The following is a 13,485-nucleotide window of genomic DNA, read 5'->3' on the forward strand; positions in this document are numbered from 1 at the left end:
TGGCCAAGTTGGTCTCGAACTTCCGACCTCAGGTGATCCGCCCACTTCAGCCTCCCAAAGTGCTGGGATTACAGGTGTGAGCCACAGCACTGGGCCTCATTTTTGAGTCCCTCACAGCACCTAGCACAGTACCTTGCAAAGAAAAGGAAACTTACAGGCCAGGCACAGTGGCTCATGCCTGTAATCCCAACACTTTAGGAGGCTGAGGAGGGAGGATCACTTGAGGCCAGGAGTTCAAGACCAACCTGGGCAACACAGCAAGACCCCATCTCTACAAAGAATAAAAACAATTTTTTAAAAATTAGCCAGGTGTGGTGGCACATGCCTGTAGTCTCAACTACTCTGGAGGCTGAGGCTGGAGGATCGCTTGAGCCCAGGAGTTGGAGGCTGCAGTGAGCTATGATGGTGCCACTGTACTCCAGCCTGGGTGAGAGTGAGACCCTGTCTCAAAAACAACAACAACAACAACAACAACAACAAAACAAAGGGAACCCAAAATTATTTGTTGAAGGATGAAGAACGCACAGCTCGAGTCTATCGGTTCTCATTGGTTCCCACCTGCATTTGAAGTCACATGATCCTGCTGCCAGCAAAACGTTGTTGGGATGCCAATCCAAGCTGAGGACTGTGGAGCGAATCGGCTTTTTAATGTGCTTGCTCACCCACCTATGAGAGGGGAAAACTGTTTCAGTTTATCCACTCAACAAGCATCCCCAAATGACCTACAAATTATGTCGGGTGAAAACACCTAAGCATGCCACACTTTTCCTTAATTTAAAAAAAAATGATAAAACAATTCAGAATGTTATCTTTTTCAGAATAAACTTTTTCAGATAGGTTTCTATGAAAAAAGATTCTATAGAAAAGTAACAGATCATTCAACGTTTTTCTGTCAGTCACCAGGCCTCCTGCCAGAGACAAGGTTTTTTAAGAACAGGTTATAATTTGAAACTGGCTAATTTTTGTATTTTTTGTAGAGGTGAGATTTCTGCATGTTGCCCAGGCTGGTCTCCAACTCTTGGGCTCAAGCGATCCACCGGCCTCAGCCTCCCAAAGTGCTGGGATTACAAGCATGAGCCACTATGCCCAGCTGACAAGGCGCATTTCTAAAGGACAGAAAGGAAAAGAACCATGAACAAGCACTTCTCCATTCCTGGCCTTGATGATGGCGGCACAACAGCTGGTTTTCAGTGGTCCTCATTAGTAAGCATAGATATTGATTAACTCAGTTACTTTCTTTGTGAGATTTTGGATTACATATGACATTAACCTCTGAGATAAAAACTGAAGTTTGAAAATACTTCAATTTTTATTATGAATATTCAGTGATTTGCTATTCCATTTTTGGTCAATTCGGGGTTGTAAGATAGCTTAATATCCTTCCCAAGTCTCCATGAATCTGCAAATTCTTTTTAATTTCTTTCACTGAAAAATCACAACCAAGAAATTGGAAGAACCTCATATTGGGGATTAGCCTCTAATTCTCTAGCACCATCCAAAAAAGATGATTTATGTCTATGACCAGTCAGTATTTTGGCTTAACTCATTCATTTCTGCCCCCAAACTGCTGTTTAAAAACCAATCGTGTCTGATTGCTCTACAGTTGGGAAACTAAATATTGAGCCAATGCCTTTCCTTGAATGCTAAATTACCTTTCTATAGAATCACTTTTTTTTTTTTTTGAGGCAGAGTTTCGCTCTTGCTGCTTAGGCTGGAGTGCAGTGGCGCAATTTTGGCTCACCGCAACCTCCGCCTCCCAGCTTCAAGCGAGAATCACTTTCTTTTATTTATTTATTTTTTATTTTTATTTTTTCTGAGACAGAGTCTTACTCTGTCGCCCAGGCTGGAGTGCAGTGGCGCAATCTTAGCTCACTGCAACCTCTACCTCTTGGGTTCTTGCAATTCTTGTGTCTCAGCCTCCTAATAGCTGGGATTTTAGGCTCACACCACCACACCTGGCTAATTTTTGTATTTTTAGAAGAGATGAGCTTTCACCATGTTGGCCAGGCTGGTCTCAAACTCCTGGTCTCAGGCGATCCACCTGCCTTAGCCTCCCAAAGTGCTAGGATTACAGGCATAAGTCACCACGCCTGGCTATAGAATTGCTTTCTTAGAATCCTATCTGAAAAAGTTCGTTCTGAAAAAGACAGCCAGGTGCAGAGGCTTGCACCTGTAATCCCAGCACTTTGGGAGACCAAAGCAGGAGGATTGCTTGAGTACAGGAATTTGAGATCAGCTTGGGCAACAAAGTGAGAACCTGTCTCCACAAGTAATCAAAAAATTAGCCAGGTGTGGTAGTGCAAACCTGTAGTCCCAACTACTTGGGAGGCTGAAGTGGCAAGGTTGCTGGGTCCCAGGGGTTGGAGACTGCAGTGAGCCGTGTTTGTGCCACCGCACTCCAGACTGGGTGACAGAGAGAAACCCTGTCTCAAAAAATAAACCAAAACCCCCCCACAAAGTCTCTAAAAAAGGAGAAAGAACAATATTTTGAACTGTTTCATAATGTGTGTGTGTGTGTGTATATATATATATATATATATATATTTGAGACAGAGTCTTGCTGTGTTGCTCAGGCTGGAGTGCAGTGGCATGGTCTCGGCTCACTGCAAACTCCACCTCCCTGGTTCAAGCGATTCTCCTGCCTTAGGCTCCCAAGTAGCTGGGATTATAGGCATGCGCCATCACGCCCGGCTAATATTTTGTATTTTTAGTAGAGATGGGGTTTCTCCACGTTGGCCAGGCTGGTCTCCAACTCTTGACCTTGTGATCCACCTGCCTTGGCCTCGCAAAGTGCTGGGATTACAGGCGTGAGCCACCGTGCCTGGCCTTTATAATGTAATTTTTTTAATTGAGGAAAAGATGGCAAACAAAATAATTATAAGCTTCTGAGAGGTTGTTTTAAAGTACGCCTATGAAATATGAAATAACTATTCTATAGCTGAAAAACTGCCCTAAACATACAGCTTGCTCAAAGACAATACCTTGTACCATAATAAAATCCAATTTACCTATACTTGAGACTAATTCTCAACGAATAAAAATGTAAACAATTACTGAGGTTGAAGCTTAACTTGGAAGAAAACTTTCCTGTAGAAATTTGTAAGACTGCAAGGAGTACCAGCTGACATAAAGTTTAGCCTTGAGGGAATATTAATGAACTTAGTTTCCTATCCCATTACAATGAAACTTCCAAATCGTTTCTAGCAGGTAACATTTTGTTGGCTTTGATTTATACACATTTGAAAGAAAAACATGTTTCAAATTCATAACTCAATTTTTTTTTTTTTTTTTGAGACGGAGTTTCACTCTTGATGCCCAGGCTAGAGTGCAATGGCACAATCTTGGCTCACCACAACCTCTGCTTCCTGGGTTCAAGAGATTCTCCTGCCTCAGCCTCCCAGGTAGCTGGGATTACAGGCATGCACCACCACACCCCGCTAATTTTTTTGTATTTTTAGTAGAGATGGGATTTCTCCATGTTGGTCAGGCTGGTCTCGAACTCCTGACCTCAGGTGATCCACCCACCTTGGCCTCCCAAAGGGCTGGGGTTACAGGCGTGAGCCACTATGCCCAGCCCATAACTCAATTTTACTGCAAGTTCCCAATCTCTTTTCGAAGAATAAAATTTCTGAAGTTTTACTAAATTACAAAGGTAACATGATAATCCCCTCCTTTCAGTTTCAGCAGAATACAAATAACAAAACGGCTACAAAGAGTCATGTGTACTCTGCTATTTTTAGTAGAAACACAAACACTGACAGTATAGTACTAAATGACAACTTTATGTTGAAGGATATTTACCAGTCACGCTGAACACACGCCAGGTAGAATACAATTTTTTTTTTTTTTTTTTTTGAGATGGAGTCTCACTGGGTCGCCCAGGCTGGAGCGCCCAATGGCATGATCTTGGCTTGCTGAAACCTCCGCCCCCTGAGTTCAAATGATTCTCCCGCCTCAGCCTCCCGAGTAGTTGGGATTATAGGCGTGCCCAGCTAATTTTTGTATTTTTAGTAGAGATGGGATTTCGCCATCTTGGCCAGGCTGGAGAATAATTGTTTTCTTATCAAAATAAACAGGAAGGAGTAGTTAAAATAAGTTTTGGTCATAAAGTCAACCTCTATGTTTTGACTGGGTCAGCTACAAGTGATTTATTTTAAAAATGTACAATAGCCTGATTAGACTTCTACGATTCTGGTGAGTTTTCACTTCAATAGTTTAAACAAGTAAAATATTACATCAAGACACAGAGTTGTTTGGCAAATAAGCTTTAAAGAAAGGAGAACACTGGCTGGGCGTGGTAGTTCACACCTGTAATCCCAGCACTTTGGGAGGCCAAGGTGGTGGATCACGAGGTCAGGAGTTCAAGACCAGCCTGGCCAAGATGGTGAAACCTCGTCTCTACTAAAACTACAAAAATTAGCCAGGCGTGATGGCAGGTGACTGTAATCCCAGCTACTCGGGAGGCTGAGGCAGGAGAATTGCTTGGACCACGAAGGGTGGAGGTAGCAGTGAGCCAAGATCGTGCCACTGTACTCCATCTGGCCTGGGCAACAGAGTGAGACTCTGTCTCAAAAAAAAAAAAAAAGAACATTGTTATCTGTAGGAATCCTACATAGCTATCGTGTGAAAAAAAAAATTCCTCAGGGAACAGAGACCCTTTCAAGGTTATTATTTGTATATGAGAGTAAGAAAACAGCAATTTGTGCAGTATAGAGTGAGAACAGTAGTAGCATCTTGCAGAAGAAACAAGTTAGGTGATCAGAACATGGACACAATAGCTCTATGTTAATATAAAAAACATGCGATTTAACTTAACATGCACATCAGAAGGGAAAATGCTCAGACAGAATCAAGAATTTCAGAGGAAAAAACCACACAACTCCAGATGAGAAAAAACCAGAGTTTTTTCTCACACAGTAGTGCAAATGTAAATTCTATAGAGAGGGATAGAAAAAGTTCAGATGTCACTCACCAGTCATTTTCAGACTCAAAGTAACAAACAGAAATGAGTCGTGCTCCACTTCCCACAGCAAATTTGTTCTCTAGGGGGGACCACTTCACAAAAGTAGCTGCGCGATTAATTCTCAGGATCACCAGGGTTGGCTTCCAGACACCATCTTTCTGACTCCAGACATAGGCATTGCGGTCTGCTCCACAAGTGACGATGCGATCGCTCTTGGGAGCCCAGTCAATACCTGCAAGTGAGATGTGGGTCACCTGCTTTGCCCAGTCAATGACAAACAACTGAGCACAGGCAGGTGGGTGGCACTGGCATGCCAGGATGAGATGTGGTCCTTCCTCCCAGGCACATCCTTCCCCCCATCTATGTCCTGATCACCGCCTCAAGGAAAGGCAAGGATGCTTCTCTGCAAAGCATCTGGGACTCAGGATTATCTATGAGGTCATGTAGAACAGAGCTGTTTTATAATTACAGACTTTACAAAACTAAACGGGGGCATTCTTTCGACCCAGAAAATTCACACATTTCTAAGACTTCTAAAGATCTGAAGATTCATTACTTTTTTCTTTCTTCTTTATTAGATTTTTGTGTGTGAAAATAACTGTATTCATTCATTAACAGACCTCATTCCATGATATCAACCAACAGTCTGCTACATGGCATTCAACTAAAACAGCATACAGGGTAAATAAAAATAATCTTTAGTGTAAAGGAGGAAATATATATTGTGATTCATCATATATTTTTCTGAAAGTTGCTGTCAGTTGAACCATACTGAAAACCTTTTCTACATGATGCAGGTTCTGTAAAATTCTTGATTATCTTTGCATCTAAACCAGGAAGATACCTAAATGTGTATCTGAATTTAAGGTTTACTTTTCTTATTTGATGAGACTTTACTTATCTGGTACCTCTGTGAAGAATCCCAAAGTCAAGGTCAGTTTCTTATATACCAAGAGCAAAATTTACCATGACTCATTTAACATTTACTAATGAGGTATTTTCTTTGCTTTTATTTTTGTTTTTTGAGATGGAGTTTTGCTCTTGTAGCCTAGGCTGGAGTACAATGGCGTGATCTCAGCTCACTGCAACCTCCACCTCCCAGGTTCAAGTGATTCTCCTGCCTCAGCCTCCCGAGTAGCTGGGATTACAGGTGGATGCCACCATGCTCAGCTAATTTTTGTGTTTTTAGTAGAGACGGGGTTTCACCATATTGACCAGGCTGATCTCGAACTCCTGACTTCAGGCAATCTGCCCGCCTTGGCCTCCCAAATTGCTGGGATTACAGGCGTGAGCCACTGCACTTGGCCTTGATGAGTTATTTTCTAGAAATATAATTTCACATTAAAAAGTACAGAAATATTACTAATAAATATTTATTACAGATCTCTCTCTAAAAATTAATACTTAGCATTCTTGACATGTATATGGAAAAAAGACAAATATAAATCCAAGGCTCAATTACCCATAAGTCATAGTGACTTTAGTATGAAGAGTTTAATTTATTCATTCATTTACCCACATGAAATGTCAGCTCAATTTTTTGTACTACTGAAGGGAAAAAAATATGAGACTGTACTCTAAGTGATGTGTATTTTATTTATTCATTACAAGATAATTTTGCTTGCAGTCCTCTTTATTAGATTTTAGATTTTTTTTTTTTTTTTGAGACAGGGTCTCACTTTATCACCCAGACTGGAATACAGTGGTGCGATCATAGCTCACTGCAGCCTCAATCTCCCAGGTTCATGAAATCCTCCTACCTCAGCCTCCTGAGTAGCTGGGACTACAGGTGCAAGCCACCATGCCTGGTTAACTTTTTGTAGAGATGGGGTCTCACCATGTTGCCCAGGCAGGTCTTGAACTCCTGGGCTCAAGTGATCTGCCCGCTTCAGCCTCCCAAAGCGCTGGGATTACAGGTGTAAGTCTGATCAATATTTATTATTATTAAAAAGAAAAATCATTACCTTTTAGAGATACAAACTGAAATGTGAAATAATATGTCTGGGATGTGCTTCAAATTAGTACAGGAAAGGAGAAAGTGAATTGAGAACAAGATTGGCCGTTACTTGATAATTGTGGAATCTAGGTGATGGGTATAAAAGACTCATTATACACTATTGCATTTTTTAAAAAAAATCTGTTTAAAATTTTCCATGGTAACAAAACATGTTTCTTAAAAAGGTGAACAATCAAATATTTAACACAAAAGAATAAAACCTCAGAACTATGATATCCCTGATGTTTGCCACACTTCTTTTCTTTGTAGTATGGACTAGTTTTTTCTTCTAGAATGCTTTAGAAAATATTTTTCCCCCTAAAATCACTATCTTTCTGAGAAAATATGTCTGATCCTTGATCTCTTGCCCCAGAGTTATATTTAGATTTTTCCAACAAGTTTTTTTCAGATCTAAAAAATGCCATGTGAGCAGCTAGACAGAAAACAGGCCCAAGTTCAAAGAACCCCAAAAGAGAAGTAGAGGGAAAAAACCACATAACTAAATATTTCACATTTTTGGCAATTTCTTTCGTCTTTCATCTTTGTCTTTTGTCATTTAAAAGTATTTCCTTTTAAATGCTAAAATTCCAATTGAATTTTTTTTTTTTTGAGACAGAGTTTCGCTCTTATTGCCCAGGCGGGTGTGCAATGGCGCAATCTCAGCTCACCGCAACCTCCGCCTGCTGCATTCAAGCGATTTTCCTGCCTCAATCTCCCGAGTAGCTGGGATTACAGGCGTGAGCCACCATGCCCGGCTAATTTTGTATATTTTTAGTAGAGACAGGGTTTCTCCATGTTGGTCAGGCTGGTCTCGAACTCTCGACCTCAGGCAATCTGCCCGCCTCAGCCTCCCAAAGTGCTGGGACTACAGGTGTGAGCCACTGCGCCTGGCCTAATTTTTAATTTTTTTTGGAGACAGAGTCTTGCTCTATCCTCCAGGCTAGAGTACAATGGCGTCATCTCGGCTTACCACAACCTCTGCCTCCCGGGTTCAAGCGATTCTCATGCTTCAGTCTCCCAAGTAGCTGGGATTATAGGTGCTCGCTGCCATGTCTGGCTAATTTTTGTATTTTTAGTGCAGACAGGGTTTCGCCATGTTGGCCAGGTTGGTCTCAAACTCCTGACCTCAGGTGATCCACCTGCCTCAGCCTCCTACAGTGTTGGGATTATAGGTGTGAGCCACCTGCCTGGCCTAAAATTCCAATTTAAAATATCAGTATTCTTATTCTTAGCCTATGAGGCCACTGGCAAAGGAACTTAAGAAAATAGGCCAAAGCTAATAGAAATAAGGTTGTGGGAAAGGAAGAGCGACAAAAATAGAAACACTGTCTTTGGCGCTGGTTTGGAAATACACTCAGCTCCTGGTACTCAAGAGCATTATTTACAAATCACTGGTCAAAGCAAGGGTGGTCGTGAGTTATGCTGAAGAATGCAGGACAACTTCTGTAAAGGATGCAGAATAGCAAAACATGCTAAGTTCTCTTATTTGGGTAAGGAGATCTCTAAGCTCACCAGTATTTTAGGTGATTAGAGGTAAAATTACAGAGTCCAGCTAAAAGAATAAAAAATCAGCCTGGGCAACATGGTGAAACCTATCTTTACAAAAAAATTAGCGAGGTGTGGTGGCGTACACCTTTAGCACCAGCTCCTTGGGGAGGCTGAGGTGGGAGGATCGCTTGAGCTCTGGAGGTTGAGGCTGTAGTGAGCCATGATCACTCTAGCCTGGGTGACTGGGCAACAGAGCAATAACCTGTCTAAAAAAAAAAAGTCAGGCACGGTGGTTCACACCTGTAATCCCAGCACTTTGGGAGGACGAGGCAGGCAGATCACTTGAGGTCAGGAGTTCGAGACCAGCCTGGCCAATGTGGTGAAATCCCAACTCTACTAAAAATACAAAAATTAGCCAGGTATTGTGGCAGGTGCCTGTAATTCCAGCAACGCGGGAGGCTGACGCGGGAGAATTGCTTGAACCTGGAAGGCAGAGGCTGCAGTGAGCCAAGACTGTACCACTCCATTCCAGCCTGGACGACAGAATGAGACTCCACCTCTAAACAAACAAACAAAAAAACAGAAAAAGAAAAAGACAAACACTCAATGAAAAAATGATCAGGATTTATGAACAGGACAGTCACAACGAAGAAAAACTCTCATGGCTAATACATGTCTGAAAGTATGCTCATCTTTTCCATTAATCAGGAAAATACGACTTACAGAAGCAACGGATGAACCTTTTATGCATTCATCAGTCTTACCACCTCAAGTATGTGGCGGGGTGTGGGAAAACGGGCACTCTCATACAGGACAAGTGGGAATGACGGCAATCTGATGAGGCCTGGCAACACTGCAGATGTGCATATCCTATGGTATTAACACATCTACCATCTACAAACATTCACGCATACGTACAGAAATCAAGGGATGCCTATTCAGCACTTCCATGTAATATGGAAAAATTGAAACCACCTAAATGTCCTTCAATGGAGGAAAGAGTAAGTAAGTGAGGTATAAAATGCTAATGAGTAGTTAAAAGGAATCAACTTGATCTAGACAGCAGCATAGATGGATCTCAGAAACAATCACGAATGCAAAAGCAGGCTGCCAGAGATGCATAATATCATGCCATGTATGTAGCTTCAAAAAATACTAGCCAACAGTCCTAAAGATTGTTTTCTCTTTCTTCTTTTGAAAACAGGGTCTTGCTCTGTTGTCCAGGCTGGAGTGCAGTGGTGTGATCACAGCTCACTGCAGCCTTGATCTACTTGTCTCAAGTGATCCTCCCACTTCAGCCTCCCAAGTAGCTGGGACCACAGGTGTGTGCCACCACGCTGTGCTAATTTTTTTATTTGTAAAGAGGGGGTCTCCTTATGTTGCCCAGGCTTGTCTTGGATTCCTTGGTTCAAGCAATCCTCCCGCCTCGGGTCCCAAAGTGCTGGGATTACAGGTGTGAGCCACTGTGCTTGGCCTAAGCTTGTTTATGAACATGTATGTATGTAAATATATTAAAATGGACTGGAATGGTGTCATAGCAAATTATAGTCTGCCTTCTAGGGGAGAGGAATAGAACTGCTGGTGAGAGGTGACTTTACCATTACCTAGAATAATATTCCTTATTATTATATCCTTTTTCCTTAAGTTTCCTGATACAGGAAAAGAAATTACTTCCTGGCACAGGGAAAAAGTTGGTAATTCTGGTGGCAATTATCTGATATGGGTGTTTATTATATTACTTTGTTCTTTTCAATATTCTGGAAAGTCTTCCTTATCCTGAAAACACAAAGGAAACTTTTGGAAGACACTTGGAAATACAGTTTGGCTCACGTTTTCATGTTGTCTACATTTTCATGTTATCTAGCTTTCAATTTCACGTCTCATCTCCTAATTTTAGCTGTTTAGTCCTCAGGGTAGGTTCAGTGCTTTCTATAGCAACAGTAGAGTGCTAGGTACCAACTGGGGCTACAAGAAGCACTTAACAACTGAGATCATTATTATAGCATTTTCTCTAAAATTTTAAGGAAATTCAGTAAGTGCTGCATGACTTTAAATACTATGGGCTGGGTATGGTGGCTTAATCCTGTAATCTCAGCACACTGGGAGGCCGAGGCAGGTGGATCACGAGGTCAGGGGTTCGAGACCAGCCTGACTAACACGGTGAAACCTGTCTCTACTAAAAAATTAAAAAATTAGCCGGGCACAGTGGTGCGCGCCTGTAATCCCAGCTACTCAGGAAGCTGAGGCAGGAAAATTACTTGAACCTGGGAGGCAGAGGTTGCAGTGAGCCGAGATTGCGCCATTGCACTCCAGCCTGGGCGACAGAGTGATACTCTGTCTCAAAAAAAAAAAAATATGGCCAACTGGGTTTATTAGGCTCTTTATCTAAAAGGAAGAGTGCCTGATTTGGAAATACCACACTAAGCTCACGGCTATCTTCCTTTACCTGTGATGTGTCCATTGTGCTCCTTGAGTTCATGAGCTTTCACCCACTGGCTTCCGTTCTTCTTGTAGATATGCACTTCGTGATTATTGGGACTGAGGGCAATCTCTGGAGACAGAATTCAAACAACAGTTAACACCTGAACTTGAAATTGTCACCAAAAAGGAGACATGTCACAGTTGTTTTAAAAGCAGACTGTAGTTAAGGAAAAGAAAAACTTTTGAAAAAGTAGTTCTCAAATTCACCTCTGAAGAATTCCTTTTATTTATTTATTTTTTTACCTTTACTTGGGTCCTATATTTTATAATGCTTTACAGGAAAACTAAGATTAAAAATTCATTTTCCCAGAGACATGTACAACTGTCAGTTAATGATTCTAACCAGCAAAAAATAAACAATGTTACTATACCTAGTCAAAATAAATTTAGATCAGGGTAAAAATATTTGACAGTTTCATTCACCTGTGGAATATTATTAGAGCTAAATCTAAATTTCTGTTGGTCTTTTTGAAATGCTGAAAATAGTTTATGGACTTCCATTACTGTTATCATGGACCCACGCTGGAACAACTAGTTTATATAAAAAAATTGATTCTGCTGATAAACTATACTGAACTTCTCCTTTACAATAAAGCCAATATAGATCACAATACTTTGTTTTCAAGAGTAATTTCCTGAACTAATCCAAAATATAATACACAAAACGGACTTTTTAAAAACTCATACAGGTTGCGCATCCATAATCTGAAAAGCTGAAATCTGAAATGCTCCCAAATCCAAAACTTTTTGAGTACCAACATGACACTCAAAAGGTCATGCTAAAACGTAATGCTCTCTGGAACATTTTGGATTTCTGATTTTCTTTTTCTTCCTTTTTGAGATAGAGTTTTGCTCTCATTGCCCAGGCTGGAGTACAATGGCGCGATCTTGGCTCACTGCAACCTCCGCCTCCCAGGTTCAAGTGATTCTCCTGCCTCAGCCTCTGAAGTAGCTGGGATTACAGGCATGTGCCACCACGCCCAGCTAATTTTGTATTTTTAGTAGAGACAGGGTTTCTCCATGTTGGTCAGGCTAGTCTCGAACTCCTGAACTCAGGTAATCTGCCTGCCTCGGCCTCCCAAAGTGCTGGGATTACAGGCATGAGCCACCCGGCTTGGCTGGAATTCACAATTCTGGTCCCAGGCATTTCAGATAAGGGATACTAGACCTATATTCATATATCATTTTTTACCCTTTCTAGTTCATCTGTTTTTTGTTTTGTTTTTTTAAAATTTAATTTAATTTTTATTTTTAGTAGAGACAGGGTCTCACTATGTTGCCTACGCTGGTCTTGAACTCCTGGCCTCAAGCAATTCTCCTGCCTTGGCCTCCCAAAGCACTAGGATTACAGGCATGAGCCAAGATGCCCTGCCCCTCTTTCTTTTTATTGGTTTCTTAAAATTAAAATTAGGATCTATGGGCTGGGCATGGTGGCTCATGCCTGTAATCCCAGCACTTTGGGAGGATGAGGCAGGCAGATCACTTGCGATCAGGAGTTCGCGACCAGCCTGGCCAACAGGGGGAAACCCCGTTTCTACTAAAAATACAAAAATTAGCCAGGCCTGGTGGCACGCACCTGTAGTCCCAGCTACTCAGGAGGCTGAGGCAGGAGAATCGCTGGATCCCAGGAGGCAGAGGCTGCAGTGAGCCAAGATTGCATCACCGCACTCCAGCCTGGGTGACAGAGTGAGACCCTGTCTCAAAAAAAAAAAAAAAAAAATTAAGACCTATGATCCAAGCTTTAGGCCAGTCATGAATAGTCCCCACCTACACTCACTTTCCTACCTTCCTTAGGAAAGCTACATCTATCTGCTTTACAGATAAAACTGTGGAACTAGGTAAATATCTAGCTATAAAATCCTAAGGACTTAAGAGTGCTTTCTGAAAACTAGTTACATATTTCTCTAACTTTCTCACATGTATATAGAGATTTCAAAAGCCAAGTCCAAATTTAAACCTGGAAAATGTTATAAATTTCAAATTCCAATGTCAAAAAAAATGTTGACTTAATATGCAGAATTTATCAAGTAGTTTAAATGAGGACAATGATAGCTTGCATCCGTATTAAAAATAATTGGAAATACTTCAAAAGCCTATTTTTAGATGGGAAAGTGGAAACAGAAGATCCAGGAAAGCTGGCTATGAAGCTCTGTGAGATGGTTACAAAGCACATGCTCTAAATTCACTATCCTGCCAGGTTATATATATTCAAGCACCCAATACACAGGCTCTTTTTTTTTTTTTCTTTTTGTGAGATGGAGTCTTACTCTGTCACCCAGGCTGGAGTACAGTGGCGCGATCTCGGCTCACTGCAAGTTCCACTTCCAGGGTTCAGGCCATTCTCCTGCCTCAGCCTCCCAAGTAACTGGGACTACAAGCACCCGCCACCACACCTGGTAAATTTTTTGTATTTTTAGTAGAGATGGGGTTTCACCGTGTTAGCCAGGATGGTCTCGATCTCCTGACCTCATGATCCACCTGCCTTGGCCTCCCAAAGTGCTGGGATTACAGGTGTGAGCCACCATGCCCGGCCCTGAAATGCTTTAAAAAGATGGTG

General features: G+C 41.6%; 1 protein-coding gene across 1 annotated transcript in view; it reads right to left on the minus strand.

The window, feature by feature from the left end:
- The window catches only part of ARPC1B (actin related protein 2/3 complex, subunit 1B, 41kDa), an 88,440-nt gene that overhangs the window by 56,181 nt on the left and 18,774 nt on the right, over window positions 1–13,485 (minus strand). The window contains exons 3-5 of the mRNA XM_011985833.1: window positions 10,894–11,005; window positions 4,973–5,195; window positions 559–666 (exon numbers count right to left, since the gene is read on the minus strand). Coding sequence (XP_011841223.1) covers window positions 559–666; window positions 4,973–5,195; window positions 10,894–11,005 — 443 coding nt within the window. The remainder of the gene's footprint in view (window positions 1–558; window positions 667–4,972; window positions 5,196–10,893; window positions 11,006–13,485) is intronic.

The sequence above is a fragment of the Mandrillus leucophaeus genome, unplaced genomic scaffold, assembly GCF_000951045.1.
Source record: "Mandrillus leucophaeus isolate KB7577 unplaced genomic scaffold, Mleu.le_1.0 Scaffold29, whole genome shotgun sequence".
In the NCBI taxonomy this organism is placed as follows: domain Eukaryota; kingdom Metazoa; phylum Chordata; class Mammalia; order Primates; family Cercopithecidae; genus Mandrillus; species Mandrillus leucophaeus.